Raw genomic sequence first — 24371 nt, 5'->3', positions numbered from 1 at the left:
GCACTACATTATACATAGTGTATGCCCAACTTGCAAGTGACAGTTGCTGAAAAAAAGGCAGTAATTTGCAGGCTAAACCATTCTGGTAATATGCCAGGGGCCAAAAGATTATGAGCTACAGAAATATGAACTGAATTTCCTTGTGATCAATGCATCAAGCCTGAAATCGCAATGTGTGGCATAAATTTCAGTGTGACAATACATTAGTGCACCCATCAATTTAAGGATCTGTGCCTCAGCCCTAGGAAAGTTTGCCTTATTAATGACACCCAGGGCTGGCAAAGTCTAGTTCGTGTGTAAGCATGTAGAAAAAGTGATGCAAATTTTCACTTTGTAAATGTTGTTTTCCTTGTGCTGAATTTTTGCTTCAATGCAGGCTGGAGGCAAAAATGCTGCCAAAAGAAAAGAAGCTGCAGTGCATGATGAAGAAGCAGAAGCACTTGAGAAGTTGTTGCAGAAGCACAGAAAAACTGAACCAGACCTTCCAGTTGTACAAAAGATAGTGGCGGTAGCTCCTGAAAAGAGACTTGCTGTAGTGCCAGCGCCAAGTTCCAGTACGACAGGTAGCACAAGTAACACATTTCCCAGAGAAGTTGCAAAAAAAAGGTCATCACCCAGTGCAAAAAAGAAAGCCTGTTTGCTTAAAACAAAAACTTCTGCTGCCGAGACTGCTGTGCCAGCCTCAAAGAATCAACTCTCACTCTCCGGTGTAACCAAGAAATGTGGTGATAAAAAGGAGGTTCAGTCTTCTGCTGATATGTCAAAAGCAAGGAAAAAGAAAATTATTTCTAAAAAGCTTCTCACACCAGTCAGGAAGAAGCTTCCAGTTCCTGCCGAAAATCAAGGAAAGTTCAGAAGTTCTGACACTGAGAAGTTAGGTAAGGTTAGGAAAACCCTCGGCCATAAAGCTGATGCACCAGTCATGAAGGAAGAGGCCTTGTCCTTTGATGAAAATGAAAAAGACAGCAACAGTGAGGAAGAGCAGCCTGTGTTGAAGAAGCCAAGAACAGGTGTACTTGTAGATAGTAGTGGCAGTGGCAAGGCCAAGCGACTGCAGCGGATGCGCCAGGAGCGGGAGGCCAAGGGCATGCTGCTCCTGCCAGAAAAGGTAGAACGACGCATATACCTAACAAAAAAGGCTATGCGCAAGAAGGGCCTTCCTGGAGAGCAGATCAAGGAGGCTGTGCGCAAGATGCGTCGAAAGGAAGAGCTGCTGTTTCGCAGGCAGCTGGCCAAGGTGAGAATGCTGCTGCCAATGCATTGCTCTCATCATGTGAAGGGACCACTCTGTCAGGAGCCGATTATTCCCTTTTTCGCTGGAAAGCCAAAGTATGTTGTGACTCAAATGACAATTTTGCTGCAATAAAATGGTGGCACCACCTGTCACGGTTACAGTGAACACTTTGTGTTCATTGTAGTAGTGCCAGATGACACCACTGTTCCATTCAGTGAAATCGAACACTTTTGAATGGCATCCCTGTAGACAATACCCACTTTGATTTAATTGTGAATTTAATTATGGAATTGTGGAGGTACTAGGTAATGACCACAAGTGTGGTATTAAACTGAACGTGTTGCAAATTGCTGTGTATGTGTGAAGCAAAATATGATCACAAATAAGCCAGCAGTTTAGCTGAAAGAGTCGTATTCCTGGTTTTCCTATTTGTACAACTTTCTGTAGCTTTTGGCAGAATGCCAACACCAGTGCAAGGGCTGCTACACTAGGCTTTCCAAAACAGAAACTGCTTCCAAACTAAATTGCCATTGAAGCAACCAAAAGACACTTTAGAGGGATGGACAACCAATTTTCATGGTACCCATTTCTTTAGTGCAATGGAAAGCTTACTGCTCTTAGTGTCGAATCATGCAGTGGTAAGGCAGAAAATGCTGTGTAACATTTTAAATGTGTAAGCATTTCTGTGCTTACCCAATGAGTGAGTGAGTATAGACTTTTTTGGAAAACATTCATTGTGTATGCCTACCCTATGATAGGTTTGTCTGTTCGTCACATAAGGCGAGTGCAATGGCTCATACCCGCGTAAAGCATAGGCTACAAGCGCTCAGCAAAGTGAAGCAAACAGTGGATACATTCATCGAAATCACCCATACAACACACAACACAACATACATATTAATAAAAACAAGCTCAAGACAAATATCCAAATAATCAATAAAGCATTGCATACCCTCCTTAGCAATTGTAGTGGTGGTTTTGCAACAACTTCACTGGATAAGGACCGATAAGAGTTGATAAGAGTTGGATCATGTTCTATAAAAATAAAAATCGATGAGGGTTGATAAGGGTTTATGTTGGTCGAATCAAGTTTCATAACATTGATAATTGCACCGGGCTGCGTGGAGATGAGCAAGTGGCACAATGCTTACGCATACTTAGATAACTCCCAGAGGTGTTTCTGCATGAATTTTTTAATCGGAATTTTCCAATCTGCATTGAGGATGTAGTTGGGCTCAGGAAACATGCCGGAAACAGTGATAGGTGAGCACGATAGTGATTGCACGCCGGCATTGGTAGTAAGCAGATGACAAGTGCAGCTCTAGCTGTAAAAGAATAATGTTTGTTTACCAAGCCGATGTTACTGTGGTTCATGTCTGGTAAGGCGTTTAATTACTTTTACAGCAATAAGCGGTATCTGAAGGTACACCCCAGCAATGGCTACAGCAATAAATAGTGTTGGATGTCAGTGCAGTGTGTTTCGTCTCTCTTTTTAATTAAGAACTTTTTAAGATCTTTAAGCAATTTTCAATTAAGGGTTTAATTACGAACTGATAGATGGGCTAGTTGATGACAGAGCACTTTTATAAAAGCAGCACAGGCACAGAGCGCACAAGAGAATGAGACTGTTTTGTCCATTTTTGTGTCCTACTTTTTTGCATATTTTGTGTATGCATTGTCTTTACATTATTTGTGAATAAACGAGCTGACAGCTGGTTTTATGGCTGTGCCCGTTGTATAACTTCCATAACTGTCAACATATTTTTTCACTGATAAAGTGAAGACAGGCTCTGTATTTCAGTTTTAGTTTATTCTTCATTCAAAAAACAATGAGTAAATAACAAATAGTACGCAGACAAGGGTCCCAAAGTCAATGACTGCAATGGGACCCTCGGTTCTAAAAAGAAAAAAAGAAAGGTGTGTGCAAAACATAGGTTAAAGCAGCAAAGATTTAAAGAAAGTACAAGGAAAACAAATGAATGCACGTAATGCAATACATTGGTAAGAAAAAACAAACAAAAAGTACATACTATATCAAAAAGCATAATTATACAGAGAACATGTTATAGGACATGAAACTATTTACAAAAAGAAATAAAACATCTTAACTCATGTTTGAATACATTCAAAGATGACGTTAGTTTAAGTGAATTGGGTAGGTCATTCCATATTTTTAATGCTGAAAATGAGGATGTCATTTTTCCAAAGTTTGTGTTACATTTGTCATTTGTCTGCTTGCTCTCTTTTAGCCATGCCAAGAAAACTTGTAGGATATGCCAGTATCGCAGTTCTGGTGCCCATTCATGGCACAATTCCTCGATAGCATTTTGTATCTTGGAGACCACAGAACTCGGGGTACCAACTCGCAAACTCGTATGTGTACAACAGCCTTCATGTGCACCACCGTGTATTGAACAGCTCTGCTAGTGCACTCATTACTACAAAGGCAGTGTTGCTCATTAGCATGCACTTGTTTTACTTTGTAATGCAGTGCAAAGGCCTAATAATATACGAACTGCAATTTTTAAGGAATAGGTATTCTATACTTAATAACAGCGGACTTACGTACAGTAATCTCATATACTACATCTGGAGTACCCGTTGTGGTGGCTTACCAACAATGGTGTTGCGCTGCTAAGCACAAGGTCGTGGGATCAAATCCCGGCTGCCGAGATTTGATCTGATTTGATTTGATGGGGGCGAAATGCAAAAACGGCCATGTCACGTGCATTGGGGGTACGTTAAAGGTCCCTTTGAGGTCGAAATGAATCCGGAGTCCCTCACTACAACATGCCTCATAATCAAATTGTGGTTTTGGCATGTAAAACCCCAGAATTCAATTACATCCGAAGTAACAAGATTTCATCGCCAGCCCATGCCACTTACTGGTTTTTGAGACTTTATTTGCAATTTAAAATTATAATTTTTTCTTAGCTCGCAAACAGCATGCTGAATTCTGTCACTATAAATAACGGTCATTTCATTTCCATCAGCGTCTCACAACACATCCTGGCCTGCTCTCAGTCCTTTTAAACATTGGTGGCAGGCGGAATCACCTTTGACACCACAATAAGGGCAATTTGTCAGGCCTGATGTGACTTATAGCCATAGCTTGCTTGATACAAAGGGCACAGCCATAAAACTAGCTGTAAGCTCATTTATCCACAAATAATTTAAAGGCAACGCATACACAAAATATGCAAGAAAGTAGGACACAAAAATTTACAAGACAGTCTCTCATTCATTTGTGTGCTCTGTGCCTGCGCTGCTTCTATAAAAGTGCTTTGTCATCCTCTAACCTATCTATCAGTTCTTAATTAAAACCATGTACAGCATGAAGGACGAGAACTAAGACAGACGACACACACTGCATTGACTTCCAACACTATTTATTGCTGTAGCCAAATCACATGTACATGGGGGTGTATGCACAGAAAATGAAAAGGAAACGGAGGAGGCGCCCAAATAGCAAGTCGTTTGTACTAAGCACATAGTCACGTGTGAAAAAAAAGGCACAAAAATATCGCAGTCTGTTCAGATGCATGACTTCACTGGGTGTCAGTGCAATAGAAGGGGACTAATGCACAACCTGCCTAGTTTTCTGATGAAATCGGCTTTTATGATTTCTCATGCGGGCTGCAGGCTCTGTCTCCCCAAACTACAGCACATTCATAGAGAGGCACACCACTGTAATTACAGCAATGCATGCCCAAATGGCCTTGACTCTCTTTGATCGTGTTGAAGTTTTGGCGAGACACAGCTTGCAGCTCACACGAGAAATCATAGAAGCTGATAGTTGAAAGCAGCGGCTTTCAATTTATTTGTTATTGCACTATTGTCAGGCGTGAGGCATTGTATACCAATTTTATGTTTTCTGGCTCTTTTTGGCAAGCTTCCATATCATATTGTCATTGTTTTGAAATCTTTGGACCTAAACTACTGAAAAAATGATGCTTCGCTTCACTAATTTTCGACTTGCATATTTGCTGGACAGAATGTAAATTTTCAGAAATAACTGGCATTTTGCCTTTTCTGGGGTTCTGAAAAAGACTGCATGTTCTTCTAAGGAGTCGACTGATTTTGTGGGTGATCCATGGCTTATCTTTCCGACATTTGGCAGTTAGAAATTTTGATGGTACTATGTTCTCTGAAATTAGTGCAAGTATCTTATCTTTCAGTATGCTCCAAGCAATGTTAACAGCTTTTTCTGCACAAGCCTCTGTGAAAGCTGGGAGAAAATCGGTTAGTTCACTATTCACTGCTTCACAGTTTCCATGATTGTAAAGGTATATCAGTTTTGAAGTAAGCCAAGCTTCATTTTGGTGTGGATAAGAAGTGCTGGCTAAAACGGCAGGTGGTCGCTGATGCCGGGAACACAGACAGCTGGAGACACCAGATCAGCTTCATTTTTGAAGAGGAGATTGACTATCTTGGACGACAGAGCAGTAACTCTGGTTGGGGATTGCACGGCGTGAGTTAGGTTGAAGCTACTTGTGAGGTCCAACAATGCAGAATGTAACGATAAGTTTGATAAATTGGTTGGTAGACTGCGACTCCAGGACACATCTAGTTGGTTAAAGTCACCCCCAAGTAGTACTACATCATAAGAAACTGACGGCAGTGCTTCATACTGTTGAATAATTCTCATTTAAAAGAGTGAAAATTTGTTCTTTATTGAAACACAGATTACACATCTTTGGCTATGTCTTTCTATTCCATAGTCTGCCATCATATCGCAGGCTACTATCGTTAGACGTGTAGATGATGCCACTGTTTGACAAACATAGTGCGATAGGAAAGTATGGTGACCACCCTGGTGAGAATTCAATGCAGCCAGTGCACGAAGGAATAGTAGTAACTGAAACTGTGTGCTGAAAGCGTGGCAAGTGCAATCATTGTTTAGCTGCACCATGATCAGTAAATTCTTGGTTTTCGTGCCTTTAATTTTCTGTTTATTATTCTTGTTTTGCTCAGTGGCACAGCTATTTATGTCATCCTGATAAGAGTAAAGTGGCGTATTTTTTAAGTTTTATACATCCGTTTCTTCGCTTGCCTGTCTTCACTTTATCAGTGTCAGTGAAAAAATATGTGGACTGTTATGGAAGTTCTTGGGAATGGTGTTGCTTTTCACCATTGCTGTTCGTTCACTATAGTATATGCAGGTTCACTAATATGAGGTTCTTCTGTAGTAATAGTGATTTTCTACAAACACATGTAGTTTTAATTTTCCTAACGACTACGTGCTAGTTCCAGTGGTCAAATTCAGTTGGGTACGCATACTGGGTAGGAAGCAAAAGGTTTGCTATGTAGAGTGTAGGTAGCAGACCTGTTCAGCTTGAATGATTATGAATAGCTCTACTGTTTGAAAAACCCTCCAGCATTGTTTTTCTTAAGGATTGTCTTTTTTCTAGTTCCATGATTTCTTAATCATAGATATCACCCTTTTAGTTTCAACAGCTCTTGTCTCGCGTTGGAGTAACTGTGTTTTAATTTTGTTTGCTTCGTGTAGCTATGCTTCAAATGTCGTCAGCCTGGTCACAGGGTGTCCGACTGTCCTCAGATGCTTCAAGATTCCAGCGAAGGCATTGGAATTTGCTTCAAGTGTGGATCTACAGAGCACTTCTCATCTGCGTGCACAGTTCAGACAAGCAAAGACAATGGTATGTATCCAATCTCTTCTCAGAAGAGAGCAGTTACAATAGAGTGGAGAGGAGTACTTTTTTGTCACATGATGTAACATGTGCAGTGTATCACCACTGCGATAAGCACTTACCAGTGTGTGTTGCGGAATGGTTATAGTACTACACTTGCAAGCTACTTTCTGTGGCACTGAAGGGAAAGCTACAGGGGCAAAGCTTCTGCAGCTGTGTTATTGTGCTAAGTAATCCGGCAGCGTTTGACAGCACTTTTGGTTTACTGCAGCATGGTGCATGTGGCCGTAAAGTTACACCATAAGGTGAAAGTAGCACTGCCATGAAGTCACATCTCAGGGTGAAATTCACATATAACCCGCACCAATTGTTTGGATTATTCCGAGGGCTCCCGAATATTTGATATTGCAAGCAGTTCTTGCCGAGTCTGAATAATCTCTCGGCTACTCTATATCGCTTTCTATTAATGTGCGTACTGTAGGATTTGGAGGTCGTTCCCACCGCTGTCAACCAGATGTAGGAGTTGTCGGACGATCTCGGCGCTGCCACCATTTGAAGGAGTTGAAGGTCGTAGAGAGGAACTTGGGAGGAACTAGGTGAACAGGGTTTATTTACATTATTTACAGTTTAAACAAGACATACATGGACAGTCTAGCACGACTCCCAAATGGAGCCCGCAAGACAAAGCATACAGCAAACCAGCACACAGCTCACGAGTACATTGACGAGCACAACAACGAGCACCCTCTAGCAGCCGACAATCGCTGCTTATAAGCACTCCGTTTGAGGTCATCGTTCGACGTCATCGCAGACTACATGCCTTTTTGGAGGAGGAGGGCTCACACACGTGCCGCACAGGTTTCAGTGCTCTCTCGAGGGCAAACGACTTTTGCGGCGCAGTCGTCGTGGTATCCATTGTCTGGCGTCCCCGTAGTCAGCTGGTCATGCCCGACCCCAGCCGGCGCTGCTAAATTCCAGAGCTGCCTTTTTCCTGTAGTCGCCATGTGTGTCAGCAGACTGACGAATCCTGGGGCCCCCGTACTGCAAAGCACCCTTTTGTCAGGGAGGCTCCCCCTGCCGCAGAGAGACCATGACGACCCGGCAAATGAACCAACAATGCACGGAGCGCCAAACGTGGCTAGCCCTGCTGTCGTCACCGATCCTCCAAACGCAGTGCATGGTCGGTTAGCGTTGTCGTCCTCGCTCGTTCTCTGAAGAAAGCTGCCACCGCGGGTCGGTCGAAGCACGTGCAGCGGGCTGAAATAGCTGGCATGTTGCCACCCCGGCTGACCATTCCTAACAGTGCTTAAAGGGGACACTAAAGGCAAATACTAAGTTGACATTAAATAGTTAAACTACTATTCCAGAAACCTCACAGCACTTGTCTCATGCCATGAGAAAACTTAGTTTAAGAGAAAAGCATGTCTGAAGGGTCCGTATATCTCTAGTGCGATTCAAAGTGCCTGCCCCTGAGTGAGGAAGCGGTGACATTGCATACGCCATCACCACCCTTTACTGCAGTCAGTGAGTAAAACAGCCCTTGACAGACGGCACTACGGTTTTCTGCGCAAAATGGAAATGCGCTGTCATGGAGAAGCTGAGCCAAGACAGAGCATTGGATTTGCCGCTGCAGCTTCTCTTGGTCAAGTGTCATGGACCATTTGGGAATCCCGCGACATCATGTGGACATGGCATTCTCTGCTGCTTGCAGTTTGTGGGAGTTTTGCAAGGCAGCACTACACCATAACGAAACTACTGAAACATGAAAGCGCAGGTGGTGCAGAGTGGAGAAAACAAAACCTTTCAACCTCTCACATTGTTGTCAAGGTTAATGTAAGTGAGTTCTTCTTCTAAAAATCAAAGAGAACTGGAGAAGTAGCATTTTATTTTGTCTTATAATGCAATAAAATGATCTTTTTATCACGAGTGGTTGAATACTAGTGAAACAATTATATAATGAGAATTTCCTACGTTATCACACTAGTACTTGAATGTCCAAGGGAAGTCTTTTATTGTGTCTTGCATTTACCTCAATTTATCAGTTACTAAAGCTCTGTTCGGGATAATATTGATGCCTTCGACATTCTCGAGCACTAATCTGTCACTTTAGCTTGACTTACTATTTGCCTTTATTGTCCCTTTAAAGGGCCCCTGAAATGTTTTGGATAAGTTTTGTAGACGTTTAGGGTACAGCTCCAGTAAAACATTAGTGCCATAATTTAGGTGAAGTATCTCATATTGAGCGAGCTAGAGGTGATTACAAGTTACTCTCCTCCCTAGCCATGCTTTTCCCCTCAACTCGTTGGCCAAGTGATCAGGGCTAAGCTCTGCCTTCACTGGCTCTGCGTCATGATGTGACATTGTTTCGTCTATTTCCTGGAGCCAGTGTGCGACGCCCCTCCGACCTCTCTGCTGGCTGCCTGGCCTTCGATCGCCCGTGAGAGCTATCCAAGCAGCGTGCTTTGCGAGCATTCTGTTGCAGCGCCGAGCTTGTCCGATATTCAAGTTACCGCAGGCGAGCTGGGCATTTTGGCGGATGAGCGGAGGCGTAAGCTAAAGCCCCTCCATACTAATATCGCTGTGATGAAAGGGCTCAGCATAAACGTGAGCGGCCTGCACCATGTAGCCACCTGGTGGTGCAGAGCTTGATAAGCCAGACACAGAACTACTGTTGCTGTAACCAAGTGTAAAACATTTTAAACATTTAAAATGACGAGTTCGTTATTGCACTTTTGCGGAATATTTACACCAGCAGCAAAGTCGAAACAATTGGTTACTGCTAAGGCTCTGTGTTTGTCTGCTTGAGCTCTGTGCCACCAGGTGGCTGCACCATGCAGGCCGTTCATGTTTGCGTCTCTGTTCATCCGGTAAAATGCCTAGTCTGCTTGCATTTGCATTTACTTAAATACCAGACATGCTGAGACTCGCTATTATGATAGTAATCCTCCGGTGTGAAGTACCAGCTGCAAACGCATAGATCCTGGCGCCGATCATATACCAATAGTCCGTTGTGCTGCAGCCACCCCGCTCGTCTGCTGCCTTGCAGAGGGACATGATGTCGCAGCTTGACATATCGCCTATCATTAAGTTTGCAGCCCGCAGTGCAACAAGGGAAATCATGGTGCTCGGGAAAGGAAAGCTCAAGACCAACACTGATCGCGCAGCTCACGTCAACATGGAGCACATTGTAACACAAGCAGATGACACTTGCATGCTGTTTGCTGGAAGTGCTTGAGTGTAGTGATAAATTGTCGTTGTGCATTCTCTTTCTGTTCTTTCTTTTTTATGGAAACAATTTAACCAACATTCCAACTGTATTACAAACAACATTTCTTCACCATAAAGTTGGAAAAATTATTGATTAGGCGACATGGGTAGCCATTCGCATAGCTCGTTCAACTGATGTCAGTTGGGCAAGCACGCCAATAGGGATAGCGGGGCTAAAAACACGAGGGTGTGGTACCACTGCGATTGGTAGTGATGCATATTTTTGAAACCTTAAAATAAATAACACACTTTATGCAGAGCACTTAAATGTGTCACTTCAGAAGAACCTACCATAACAACTCAGTATGTTTGAACAGAATTGTCGGAATCATTTCAGAGTCACTTTAAGTTTTTTCACTCAGGTTCTCCAACTGCACCCTCACCTTGTAATCGCGACCGCTTTGTAATCTGTAAACCCTTATTGTGGCAACAGATCTCTCATGAGGCAAGACCACATTACACTGCCTCAAGAGCCACATGTACACTTGCCTGGGGAAGTTGTGCCTGCACAACTGAATCTCTGCTGGTGTATATTGCAGTCGTAGACCAGATTGTTGAACTTTTTTTTTTCATTGCCACACTTTTCTTGTTGCACTCTTGCTAGTTTTATTACACGATTGTTAGTGCCACAGTAGGGGTGTGTGTGCCTGTGCATAGAAATTGAACACAGAAATTTTGCTTTATATTTGTGTAGATATGACACTAATATTTAAAAGTGATAAAGTAGGAATATGGTGCCAGCAGCTTACACAGTAGGAACTGCATTCAAGGTTCCTGCGCTTATGAACTTTTCAAATGATAATGCTGCAGTACCTACCATATTCGTTGCTTGCTGGTAAATGTTCAAAAAGCCTTGACAAGGTTTGGGTGGGCATTCATTCCTGACAGCAATGTGGAAACTTCGTCGCCAACCTATGAAGTTTAGTATTGGGAACATCTTTATCTGAGTGTACATTTAAAATTTTTAATAGCCTTGGCTTAGTTGAATGGCCAAAAGGGCTTCTTCTTGGGCAAGTTGGTGCTTAGATTTCCTAAGTATACTTTGTGGCGCAAAATACATTTCTTGAAAAGGGACAGAAGATGCTTCACTGTCTGCCTTTCTTCTGCCCATTTTCAAGAAATGTATTTTGTGCCACAAAGTATACCTTGGAAATTAGTTGAATGGGTCCCCCCCCCCATGATGTGAGTATGTAAATGCTATATGTTAATCCAGAGATCATAAACAAAAGTTATGCATTATGGAAACTGTGGTTGCGTTCGCTTATAATCTTTCTGGTATTCGTTTTTTTTTTATAGAACCTAAATTCTACAGGTTATGTGAACAAGCAGGAGCACTCTATTATGGGAGTATCAGTTTTTGACTGTGCTTGCTTATGCAGCATATGTTCTGCACAGCAGTGTGTTTCACTCTGCAAAACTTGACAGTGGGCTAGTTGGTGACCTTGACTGAATGTCACGCGATGCATGCAAGATGGCACATATAAGCACACGAAATAGTGCACGCTTGCCCTTTCTCTTTCTACATGTCTTGTTTGTACTTGCACTTGCCATGTGTACGCTTGTGCACCATTTATATCAACATTTGTAAAATAGCATTCGCATGCAGATTGTGACAGAGTGCATAAGCGTTTTTCCTAGCTCAGTTGCTGTTGTACATACATGCGTCCAAAATATTGATTTTTTTTTTATTTTGGCATAGTTACAATATCTCCAAGTTAGCACTTCAGCCATTTCTGGCATTGCTCTGATGGTCAGTTTTTTATCATTCTATCCAAACAGAGTTCCCATATGCGAAGTGTTTCATCTGCAAGCAACAGGGGCACCTAAGTCGCAAGTGCCCACGCAATGATAAAGGGGTGTACCCAAAAGGTCTGTGGTTTTAACTTTTTTTCTTTCTTTATGTTCAGAACTGCAAACAGCCGCACAATTCAGTGCACTGTAATGACGTACCATGCACACAAAGGTCACATTGTGTGCTAGGGGCTGGGGAATTGTTGCCAAGAAATTGTAATTACGGTAGTTATTACAGACAAGTAAATGGTCTCATGTGAAAGAAGTTAAAAGAAACTCATAAATGATTACTTTTGGAAAGTATGGTAATGGCTGTTTTCGAAGTATGACATTCATTTTGCTATGGAAGAGTTGCAAATGCTGCAAAATGTAGTTTTCTGTAACTTACTTTCTTTAGATCTGTTAGCACACATGCTAAAAAAATATGTTGGAACATGCCCCCTTTTCGCTAATTCATTTTCAACTGTAGCAGGAAACAAGGCGATACAAACTGTAAACCAGTCCTCAGGCATACACAGAAGTCTGCTTATCAATTTAACTGAATCTTGTAGGAAGTAACTTTCAAAGACAGAGTAGCTAACTGCACTTCTTTTTTACCATGATATTCATCATTCATGCATGAAAAGTGTTCAGTGCAAACCGCATGAAAGTATATTCATAATGGCTTCAACTGGTTATCTGGCTCTTGCAGTGTTAAGGGTAGGCATCTGCTTTGCCGTCAAGAGAGCTCTGTTATTATAGGCCGACAGCTGGTCCTGTTAGCTCAGTGTCATGTAATAACTTTCACTGCTCTAGTGCGAGGTTGGCAAAGAAAATTAAGTGCTAATATAATCACTGTTCCTGCAATCGCAGTTGCGCATCCCTATGTTTCCTTAAAAAGAGGCACGTGTCCTGTGTCCATGGTAGATTTATATAACGCTGATTCATGGTTCTTATTAATTTGGCATCAGTTTTGACACTTTTGTGTTCATTGATGGCAGCATGCATGAAATGTACAGCCTTTTGCAAAAATATAGCCTACTTCGCGCCTTCACAATATAAGTTGTCCGGCTGCTTAGTGCTGTTTCTATGGTGCTCCTGACAGTCTGAACATCTGAATAGCGAATATGAGAGCTCTTTTTATTTGCCAGGGTGTTGGAACTTGTGTGGTACCAAAGAAACTGCCTTAAAGGGACATAAAAATGTGAACACTTAAAATCACTTTAGAACTTTAGACTGACGAAGTATTCTGAATAGCTATCTTTGTATTAATCTCTGAGTAATATGTGCATTTTTAGAAGAGGAAATGAAGGTCAGAGTTCCATTCTTTAAAATTTCATGCTTAAATGCCAGCTCCAGTACATCAGTATGATGTCATAGATTTCGAAGTAGTATTTCGTATTTGGCCCCTTGTAGCTCATTAAAGTTATTGAAACTTGCTAGGTTTAGTCTTTTACTCTTTTAAAATACAATGCAATCCATCTTAAATGAAAACAATTAGCTAGGCCTAAGTAAATGGCATCAAAATCTACGACATCGGCTCTGGTGTTGGACTGCTAAGCATGAGATCGTGGGATTGAATCCCAGCCAAGGCGGCCACATTTCAGTGGGGGCAAAATGCGAAAGCAGCCATGTACTTGATTTAGGTGCACAATAAAGAACCTCAGGCAGTCCAAATTTCCAGGGTCCCGCACTCTGACATGTCTCATAATCAAATCGCGGTTTTGGCATATAAAACCCCATAATTTAATTAACAGTGAGCTGGTGTGAGAACTCAAGACAGCATTGCCACCTGTCCATCATAATCACACCTTTTCTTGCTTGCCAAGCCCCTCCTTGTGGCAAGAGTGGGTTTCTTGGTATTTCAGAAGGGTAGTTTACTAATACAGCTCAACTTAATTTTCTCTTTAGTGCCTCTTCAAACAGCCTGTAGTCAGCCTGGTCATCGCAGGCATGTGTTGCCTGTATACTTTTGACAAAGACTGTACATTTCCTTTTCCTGAAAACATATCTCAGCACTTGTGGATATATTGTTCCCGCAAAGATTCATATTGTTGTTGTTAAAGGGTCCCTGAAACAGCTTGGACAAATTTTGTAGACACGTAGGGTACAGCTACAGATAATCATTCGCACCATTCATGTGAAGCGTCTCATATTAAGAGAGCTATGGACGATTACAACTTACCCTCCTCCACAGCCATGCATTTTCTCCTTAAGTCGTTCGCCGAGTGATCAGGGCTAAGCTCCACCTTGTGGGGATGCGCGACTCTCACGCGTCCCCTGAGATCTTGTTTTCCCGCATGGCTCCTGTCTCCTGCAGTGCGGCTTCGCCGCGTGGCCTGGTGCCCGCGGCGGTCGGAGTGGTTGAAGCGCAGTGCGAGAGATGGCGCGAGTGTTGCGCTGCTAACGCCGCCTACAGGCGGCGGGGTTACTTGGGTGCGGGTATGACAAGGCGCGCTCTCTTTGGTGCGGGCCGGGAAGCAGCGCGGACGTGCCGCGTGTGCGCCGATCCATGCCTCTGCGAGACCGCCTCGCGTGGCCGCCTTCGAACGCGCCACCGTTCGCGTGACCGTACACGCGAACGACCAGGCGTTGGGATCCAGCATGGGGCGAACATATTCGCTCATTATCCGGTCGCGGTGAGTCGGACTTCTAGATTTGTCGCGCGCCCATCGGCGTGTTTTGTGGATAGCAACTCGGCTAGCAGGCATTGATCTATGAAAGGTGCAATAAATGCCCTTGTGATTGTTTGCACTACTGTGTTGTCGTTCCTTTGTCCCAAGAGTACGGGAGGAGAACCACACAACCTTCACTGTCCCTGCGTCATGATGGCACGTCCTGTCGTCTACTTCCAGTTGACTAGGAGCGAGTGAGCGAAGTCTCTCCAGCCTCTCCGCCAGCCGCCTGGCAGTTGGCCCCAAGCAGGAGCTATTGATGCAATGTGTATTGCGAGCATTTCTGTCGCAGTGCCGAGTGTTTCTGGTATTCTGGTAACCACAGGTGACATGGCCGTTTTGACGGATGGGTGGATGCATGAACTCAAGCTGATGAAGAAGGTTTAGCCTAGACGTACGTGAGCGACCTGATCGGTCTACATGGTCCAGTCACCTGGTAGCGCAGAGCTTAACCAGCCAAACAAAGAGCTAATGTTGCACTAACCAAGTGTAAAACACTATAAACATATTATTACGATAGTATCGGGAGATACTCAAGAGACGAGCTGCCACGAGAACGACGATGAAGTTGGTCTGTGCCTTGGCGCGGGCGAGTGTCGGCCTGGCTGTCTGGCTCCAGTGTAAATCGTCTGTAAATAGCCTCTTTCATCTGTGTCTTTCTACACGTAACATTCTGGTGGAGGTTAGCAATCCCCGTCCTCACCACGGAACTCCGAAGTGGTCGGTGCATCGAGCTTGTCACCATGCCTCCCGGTGATGAGATCGCCTCTGTAACAGCTTCAGCTTGTTCAACTGCTCCAATCGTCATGGTTGCCCAACATTGCGACCCTAGTGTTTTCTCTGGCCTGGAGGGACAGGACGTTGACGACTGGATCAAGCTCTATGAACACGCCAGTGCTAATAACAGGTGGGACCCAACCATTATGCTCGCCAATGTCATCATTTATCTCGGCGGCACCCCACGTGTGTGGCACCAAATGCATGACGACGAGATAACCAGTTGGGACAGTTTCAAAGAAAAGCTGCGGAAACTGTTCGGCGACCCCATTGGCTGCAAGGTTGCCGCGAGAAAGGCTCTTGCGTCTCGTGTTCAGACATCTACAGAGCCATACGTTTCATACATCCTCGACGTCTTGGCTCTATGCCACAAAGCTGACGATGCTATGTCTGAAGCAGATAAAGCGTCACATGTTCTAAAAGGCATTGCTGACGACGCTTTCAATTTGCTTGTTTTCGGCAATGTCTCGACTATCGACGCCATCATAAAAGAATGCTGGCGCCTTGAACAAGCTAAGAGCCGCCGTATCACAGACTACATCACATGGCTACCCAACACTGCTGCTACGTTGACATGTGAGGGTCGGCCGCGCCAGACTACCACCTGTGACGACGTAACCCGTATTGTTTGCCGTGAGCTCGAGGCCGCCTGTTCGCCAGCTTTCTCCACGACGCCTCCCAATCCGCCAGCAACCACGATTGCGATGATTCAGGCCGTAGTCAGACAAAAATTTGAGAACGTATGTCTGAACTCCATGTGTTCAATGTCTCAACCCAGCATTCCCCAGTTCTCTACCGGCCCTCCTCGTCCCCGGTAGTCCTTTTCTGCCACGTCTCGCCACAACCCGTCCGAATGGAGTACCCCTGATGACAGGCCGATCTGCTTCCACTGCTGTCGCATCGGCCACGTCGTTTGTCACTGCTGCGACCGCTGGCCACCGCCTTCTTGGACATATGCCGCCACTTATTTCCGCACCTTTGGACTTTCTGTTCCCTATGCCACCCGCCATGAACTTACTGCCGCTGATGCCCCTGCTCCGAACCTTCGCTACAGCCACTTGCCCTCACCTCGACGCCACCAGTCTTGTTCGCCCCAACGCTGCCGCTTCTCTTCGCCGCCTATCGCCTCCCGGACCCAGCCGGAAAACTAGGCACTGCAGCTTCTGGAGGTGAAGCTGCATTGTCGACCCTGCCCTCAAATCCTCTGCTCACGTTACCTAGGAACCAAAACCGTCTTGACATTGATGTTGACGGCTATCCCGTCACTGCACTCATTGATACAGGCGCGCATCTTTCTATTATGAGTGCTGCCTTCTGACGACGACTCAAAAATCTTCTCACCCCAGCGTCGGCATGCGTCGTCCGCATTGCGGATTGCGATACTGTGCCTCTCGTCAGCATCTGTACGGCAAGTGTCAGCATCGTCTGTGTATCGTCTCCTGGACCCAGCCGGAAAACTAGGCACTGCAGCTTCTGGAGGTGAAGCTGTGTTGTCGACCCTGCCCTCAAATCCTCTCCTCACGTTACCTACGAACCAAAACCTCCTTGACGTTGATGTTGACGGCTATCCTGTCACTGCACTCATCAATACAGGCGCACATCTTTCTATTATGAGTGCTGCCTTCTGATGACGACTCAAAAAGCTCCTCACCCCAGCGTCGGCCGCGTTGCGGATGGCGATACTGTGCCTAACGTCGGCATGTGTACGGCAAGTGTCAGCATCGCCGGCCGCCACACTCCTGTCCTCTTCACCATGATTGCTTATTGCCCCCATGACCTAATTCTCGGCCTCGCCTTCCTCTCCGCGCATTCTGCTCTTATTGACTGCTCTGCCAGTACCCTTCGCCTTGAGTTGCCGATTCTCGCAGAACCTTCTGACGCACCCCAGTGCCACTTACGCGCCACCGGCTTTCTTTGCCTGCCGCCTAAGTCAATAGCCTTTATTGAACTGTTGTCTTCCCCACCAGTTCCTGATGGTGAGTACCTCATCACTCCTCTGCCCGACATTCCCCTACAGTATGACGTTACCGTGCCTCACAGTATACTTACTATTACTGCGAACCACACTCGCATACCTATCTTTAACTTTGTAGTGGCAAAGCAAATTCTACCGCAAGGTATTTGCCTTGCCAATGTTGACTGTCTTGGCGACCATCACATGGCAGCGTTATCAGCCAATGCTTCTTGCGAGCTTAGCAGGGACCCTTGCGCCAGCCTTGGGCGCCGATCCCAACGCAAAGAAAATGGTTGCGACGAACCTGTCCTCTGCGCAGGCTGAAGACCTTTGCCAAGTATTATTGTCCTACCGAGACACTTTCAACTTCGACAATCACCCTTTAGGCCAGACGCTCGCGGTCAAGCATCGATTCTACACATAACAGTATACAAAAACAAAGTGTTCACGATTAATGATTATGCTCCTGCGGAAAATTTACACCAGCAGCAAAGTAGAACACACTTCATTACTGCTGTGTTTGGTTGAGCTCTATTGCAGACCGTTCACGTTTGCGCCTTTGCTCATCCCATAAAACAGCACGGTGAAACAGCCAGGACCAGTCCACTTGTACTTGCGTTTGCCCGAATACCGGACATGTGAAACACTGTTGTGGTAGTAATTCTCCGGTGTAAAGTGAGTGGCAGCTGCAAACGCGCAAATCGTGGCGCCGATTGGATAGTGACACTCCAATGCGCTGCAGCCACTCCGCTTGTCTGCTGCCTTGCAGAGGGATGCGATGTTACAGCTTGACATATTGCCACTCGCTATGTTTTCCACCCACAACGTAACAAGGGTGAACCATGATGCTTGCAAAAAGCAATATCGAGATTAACACTGACCACGGAGCTCTCGTCAACATCGAGCACGTTATAACACAAGCAGGCGACACTTGCTTTGTGCCAGAAGTGCTCAAGTGTAGTGAGAAATTGTCCTTGTGCATTCTCTTTCTGTTACTTTATTTCTATAAACACAAATTAACTAACATTCGAACTATTACGAACAACATTTGTTTACCATAAAGTTGGAAAAGATATTGATGACGCGCCCTGAACAGCCAATCAGATAGCTCGCCCTACTAGCGTCATTAGGGCAATTTACATCAAATGGTTAAGGGCGGCTGAAAATTCAGTTAAGTGCTGTGCTGCGATCAGCAGTGATGTACATTTTTAAAACCTTACAATAAATTACATGCTTTACGCAGAGCACTGAGATGTGTCAATTAATTATGAGGACCTATCCTAACGACTCAGTACGTTTGCACAAAATCGTCAATATCGTTTCAGGGTCCTTTTAATGTTTCAGGCACCAGAAAATGTGAAGGGACTGCGTATCACTCCTTACTCACTGACAATCCCCGTTTTTTTTCTCATTCATATAGTGTACACATTCACTGTACTGTTGTTTGCAGGAGGTCACTGCAATTTCTGTGGAGGTATTGACCATTTCAAGAAGGAGTGTCCCGAGATGGAGAAGAATAAGAGCAAAACCAGTGAAGAGAGTGAGGTTGCAGCTGACATTGCGAGCATTGGCCTGAGTGCCGACGCCGAGAACATTGTGCCGTTACACCAGGACATCCGGGTAAAGAAGAAGAAGGTGATCAGCTTCTGAAGCTGTGTTGCCTGCAAAGTTGGCCACATGCCCTTGTATTGAAACGTCGTTTCATAAATAAGTCCCTGAAGGAAGACTGCCATTTCAGTCAACACGAGAATTGTATTAACTGCATGGATGGCTCATCACAGAGCTTACAATACTGAACAATCTTTGTGACTTGCATTACAAAGCAATGATAATTTGACCTGTTTTAATCCTGCCGTCTATTTGTTTTTGGAGCTTTCTTCAGAATATGTTATAAACATAGAAAAGAACAATTCACCCTAAAGTTAATGGTGCTATTTAAGTACTATTACCTAGATTTATTGACACACACACACATACAGAAGATCGTAATCATTCATATGATGCTCTGAAAAGTTTTGATAATTAGAACTTGATTTGTATGCTTGGAATTGTTTCATTCGACTCTTTTTTGGGTCTTGAATATAAACATCCTTTATTATGGCTGTGATGTATGTAATTACTTATGAAATAGTGCCAAGGTTTGGCTGGATATACAGGTTGCTTCAACTTTGTGAAGTAGATCATGTGCTAAAATGTGATGTCAACCACTGCAATGCAGCTAGATAACTTGTTATTAATATATATATATATATATATATCAAAACGTTTATTTAAAAGAAAAAAAAATGCAGAAAGCGAGTGGGTGGAGCCCCTAGTCCAGGGCCCCACTGGCTTGAGCGGTCCGCCGTGCTTGGTCGAGAAGCGCTAGTTGCATCTCCCGATCCTCGCTGGCGAGCCAAGTCTCCCACTGCTCCCTTCCGGAAAGTTTGCCGGCTATTGTTGGTGTATTAATTTCGGGTGGCCTGTTCTGGCAGTCCCACGTAATGTGGGCGAGAGTTGGCCGGCCTCCGCACCAAGGACAGCGAGCGCTGTACAGCGTTGGGTGAATGGCATTTTTCAAATAAAGGTTTGGAAATGTGTGCGTCTGTATTCGGCGCCAGTCATAAGAGTCCTGCCTGGATAGGTCAGGGTGTGGTGGACTGTACTTTCTTCGCTCGCGCCGCTGGTGCTCAAGGATGTCTCGTGGTAAAAAGGGGTTTTCGTCAGAGTGGTCGGCCGCTCGGTTGACAAAAGCACGAGCTGCGCCGTCCGCTCTCTCATTGCCCTCGAGTCCTGCGTGACCCGGGCACCAGATGATCATGTGTTTCTGCGTTAGGTTGGATCCTAATAGGTGATTGGTGCTGTGTGGTAGCCTCCCGGTGAGGAATAGTCTACATGCGACTTGGGAATCTGTAAGAGTTATCGACGATTGTCCCAGGGCGTCCTCAGTTTTAATAGCTAGCGCGATGGCTGAAGCTTCTGCGGTATTCGCAGATGCAACTCTAGCCGTGGCACAAGTCACAAGCCCTTGATTTGCGGCCGCTCCTACCACTGCGAGGGCGTATTTGTAAGCACCACATCGAGCGACATCTGTGTAGACTGTATCCGGGTTTCCATCGAATTGCTGCATTAACTTTCGAGCTCGAGCATTTCTACGTCCCTGGTGGTATTTTGGACTCATGTTCTTAGGGATTGGGGCTACTATGATCCTTTCACGAAGGACTCTGGGCAGAGATTCGAGTTCTCCCGCATACTGTGGACGAGTAGGGTAGCCCACGCGGCAAAGTAATTTTCTGCCAGAGGAGGTTAAGCTAAGCCGCTCCCGTTGAGATATGAGCGTCGCTGCCCGTAGCTCCTCGTAGTTATTGTGAATCCCGAGGGCCAGCAGGCGTTCAGTAGAGGTTCCCTGTGGTAGGCCGAGAGCCGCTTTGTACGACGTTCTAATCAACGCATCTAGGGCCTTTAGTTCTGTTTTCGTGGGGTCCTGGAAAGGGAGGCTATATGTGAGACGGCTTAGCACAAAAGCCTGAACGAGCCGGATCGTCTCTGTTTCCTTGAAACCTTTTCGGTGATAAGTTACTCTGCGGATCATACGGGAGATCTGTTTCACCGTAGTCCTAAGGGTTTTAATGGTGTGGTCTACTCGTTTGTTGCTTTGCAGCCACAGTCCGAGGACTCGCATTTTCTGGACTTCCTTTATCTGGCTGTCTCCTAGAAAGAGGTTCACCGGCTCGTGAGTTTGACGGCCTCGCCCTCGTATCCTGATAAATTCTGATTTATCGGGAGCGCAGCTCATTCCACTGCTGCGAGCGAAGGCTTCAACAACGGTCGTTGCTTCTTGCAGGATTTCTTCTTTTTGTCCTAACGAGCCGCTGGTTGCCCATAGGGTAATATCGTCTGCATATATCGCGTACCCTAGCCCAGGTATGACGTCGAGTGTTTTGGCTAAGCGTCTCATACCGATATTGAAAAGAAGGGGGGAGAGTATCGCCCCTTGCGGTGTACCTCTATTGGGCATGGGAAAAGGGTCTGAGCGCGTAGTGCCAATGCCTATTGTCGCGATGCGAGAGGTCAGGAAAGAGCGGGCGTAATCATAGATTCTTTGTCCACAACCGATGTCACTTAGCTCAGATAAGATAAGTTCATGTGAAATAGTGTCAAATGCGCTTTTTAAATCAAGAGCCAGGACGAGATGTTCCGCACCAACCGTGGTGTTGCATAGAACTTCTTCGCGAAGTAGCAGGAAAACATCTTGTGTTATTAATAGCATCAGATGTGTTCCAACACATTCTCATGTTAGTGTCAGAGCACTTTTGATAACATGTTCAGTGAGAGGCTGCTTCTTCAAAAAGGCTTAAATACAAATCATTCCAAGCAGCTGCAGCCCCTGCTGCGATATGGCTGATGCAGCGAGTGTTATTCAATATTTCAGGCGGTACCATTTGAGCAGTCAGAGCGCATAGTCTATAGAAATGTCTCTGCTGACGGTTGTGTGCTTAGATGACATGGAATCCACTGAGATTTTAGCATGTGGGAACACTTGAGCAAGTGATCACATTGTGAGGTGGCTCCTTCGCCGTCCAATCAAATAATCAGATCAATCAAGTAAGTCATTTTTCCTTTCATTATGAAAAGGATGGGGCAGCCACTAAAAGCTACTTTTACAAGGGGCTTGATTAGGCAAGGGTTCCTGTATTAGCAACAACTTATAGCACATCAAGGAACCAAAGTATGTACAAGGTCACTGTTCACTTTATGAGGAGCCAACATACATAAAGGGCCTTTTCTAAGCACACTGAAATTCAGACAAGATAATTCTAACTCTTAAAGGGACACTAAAGGGAAATACTAAGTCATACTAAAGTCATAGATTACTGCTTGAGAATCTCTAAGGCATCAATATTATCGCGAACAGGGCCTTAATAATCGAGAAATCAAGGTAAATGCAGGACATGATTAGAGACCTTCAGGATATTCAAGCACTTGCCCAATGACGAAAGCACTCCTCAGTTGAATTCTGTCACTAGTACTCTACTTGTTGCAAAATAACATGCTCATATTGTATTATAACATGAAATAAAATGCTACTTGTCCAGTTCTATTTCATATTTAGAAAAAAAGAACTCATTGAATTTACCGTTGACAATGACGTGGACGGTTAAAAGGTTTCGTTTTTGCTCGACTATCTGCCACCCATGCTTTGCATTTCAGTACTTTCCTGATAACGTAGTCCTGCGCTGGTTTTGCTGACTCGCGAAACTCGCACAAACTGCAAGTAGCAGAGAATTCAACTTCCATGTGATGTCACGAGATGCCCAAATGGTCTACGGCACTTGACCAAAAAGAAGCTGCAGCGGCGAATCCACCACTCTGTCTTGGCTCGGTGCTGCCATCTTTTGGGCGCCGCTTTACTTACCGAAGACAGCAAAGGGCGGTGATGGCGTACGCAACGTCACCACTCCCCCGGTTGGGTGGCGGGAGATTTGAAATTCGAAAAAGGTATTCGGACCCTTCAGATACAATTTTCTCATAAGCTTAGCCTTTTCTTGGCACGAAACAAGCGTTGCGAGGTTTCTGGAATGGTATTTAAACAGTCCACGCCGACTTATCATTTGCCTTTAGTGTCCATTTAATTCGTACGAGGAATTTTCTTTGTACAACAGGATCACACATGTTAAAAGAAGCAAACATAATGTTTCAGACACCTCAACAAGTACAGTTGACTCTCTTTACAAGGGACCCTGATAGTCAGACAAAAAAATGTCCGTTTTATCTGAAGTCTGTAATATCTGAAAAGCCTCACTTCCGAAACTTTCCTCGCTATGTCTAACAACTTTATTATTGCAAAGAGCGAGTGATGAACGTCCAGATTAAAAAAAAAAAGAAGTCGCAGTTTCGCACGAAAGGCAAAGCATTGATTGCAACAGCAAATTAAGCAACTGAGCACGTGCTGGTGGGTGAGTTGGTTATACATGATTACAACGAAAGCGCCAAATAAAACAACGTACGAAGGAAGGAGACATGGGACAACCACGTAGGTGCCTACGTGGTTGTCCCGTGTCTCCTTCCTTCATTCGTTGTTTCATTCGGCGCCTTCGTTATTATCAAATTAAGCAAGATAAATGCGGCAGCAGCAGTGAGTGAAGTGACCTTCGTGCTGTCTCTTGCTTCAACGCGAACTAAATGTCTAAAGCACAGCGCATACGAAGCTACCGGCATTGGGTGCACTTTGTCCACATCACAGATCGCTTTCAAGATATGGCGGCCGTGCTGGAAGCAGCAGCCGTCAGTGTTGAACCAGCCTCTCTCGCCTCCCCCCACACTCTGTGCCTCCGTGGTAGCTGGGTGAGGTCAACACTATTCTCTGAAAATTTGTCTAACAGGCAGGGAAGCGTGCAAGTTGTTAATTGCAAGTACGTAATAATTGTTCACTAGTGTAGGAATAATCCATGTTTCTGTACAATTCATGTTGTAGGTATACTGCTTTTTCTTTAACATTGACAGGCCGACAGAGAATGAGCTATGAGTATGACTGCGCTAGGCGGTACATGTAGAGGCGAGTAATTTCCATTATTCGATGGAAATCAAACATCTCTTGCATGTGGGAATTAAAAGAATCATTTGTTCTTGCCCTCACAGATTTCTTCTTTAACATTAGTAAACAGATTAAGTTTTTCTTCGTCGGCACTCCCCAAACCAAGTCAGCATAATTAAATTGGACTAAGGTTAGGGATTTATACAGCTTTCTTTGCCCCTTGTGTTTGCGCTGAAGTATTGTAACCATGAATCAAACATTCCAACTAGCCCAATTAGCAGTCTTTATTATACAGCGAAAGCTTTATGCATTCAGGTAAGAGATATTTGTTTATTAGCCAAATAATTTTGCAGTTTTTTTGTGTGTTTCAACCATGTGTTCATCCCAAGTTTGGGTGCTAGAAAAGTATGGGCCTAAAGCCTTTACACAATCCAGTACTTTTGATTGTATCTGATCCAAGTTTAATGTGAGGCAAAGCAAGTTTTTCTCTTAGGTTGAAAGAGGACTGCATTTGTCTTTTGCGAGTTGA

The 24371-nt window shown here is 44.6% G+C and overlaps 1 protein-coding gene across 1 annotated transcript in view; it reads left to right on the top strand.

Moving 5' to 3' along the window:
* LOC135909856 (uncharacterized) overlaps positions 1 to 22408 on the top strand; it is a 33095-nt gene extending 10687 nt beyond the window's left edge. The window contains exons 3-6 of the mRNA XM_065441899.1: positions 377 to 1237; positions 6744 to 6894; positions 11932 to 12021; positions 18779 to 22408. Coding sequence (XP_065297971.1) covers positions 377 to 1237; positions 6744 to 6894; positions 11932 to 12021; positions 18779 to 18978 — 1302 coding nt within the window. The 3' untranslated portion in view covers positions 18979 to 22408. The remainder of the gene's footprint in view (positions 1 to 376; positions 1238 to 6743; positions 6895 to 11931; positions 12022 to 18778) is intronic.
* The last annotated feature ends 1963 nt before the right edge of the window (positions 22409 to 24371 follow it).

This window comes from Dermacentor albipictus, chromosome 1, assembly GCF_038994185.2.
Source record: "Dermacentor albipictus isolate Rhodes 1998 colony chromosome 1, USDA_Dalb.pri_finalv2, whole genome shotgun sequence".
In the NCBI taxonomy this organism is placed as follows: Eukaryota; Metazoa; Arthropoda; class Arachnida; order Ixodida; family Ixodidae; genus Dermacentor; species Dermacentor albipictus.
This window is presented reverse-complemented; position numbering and strand designations above follow the sequence as displayed.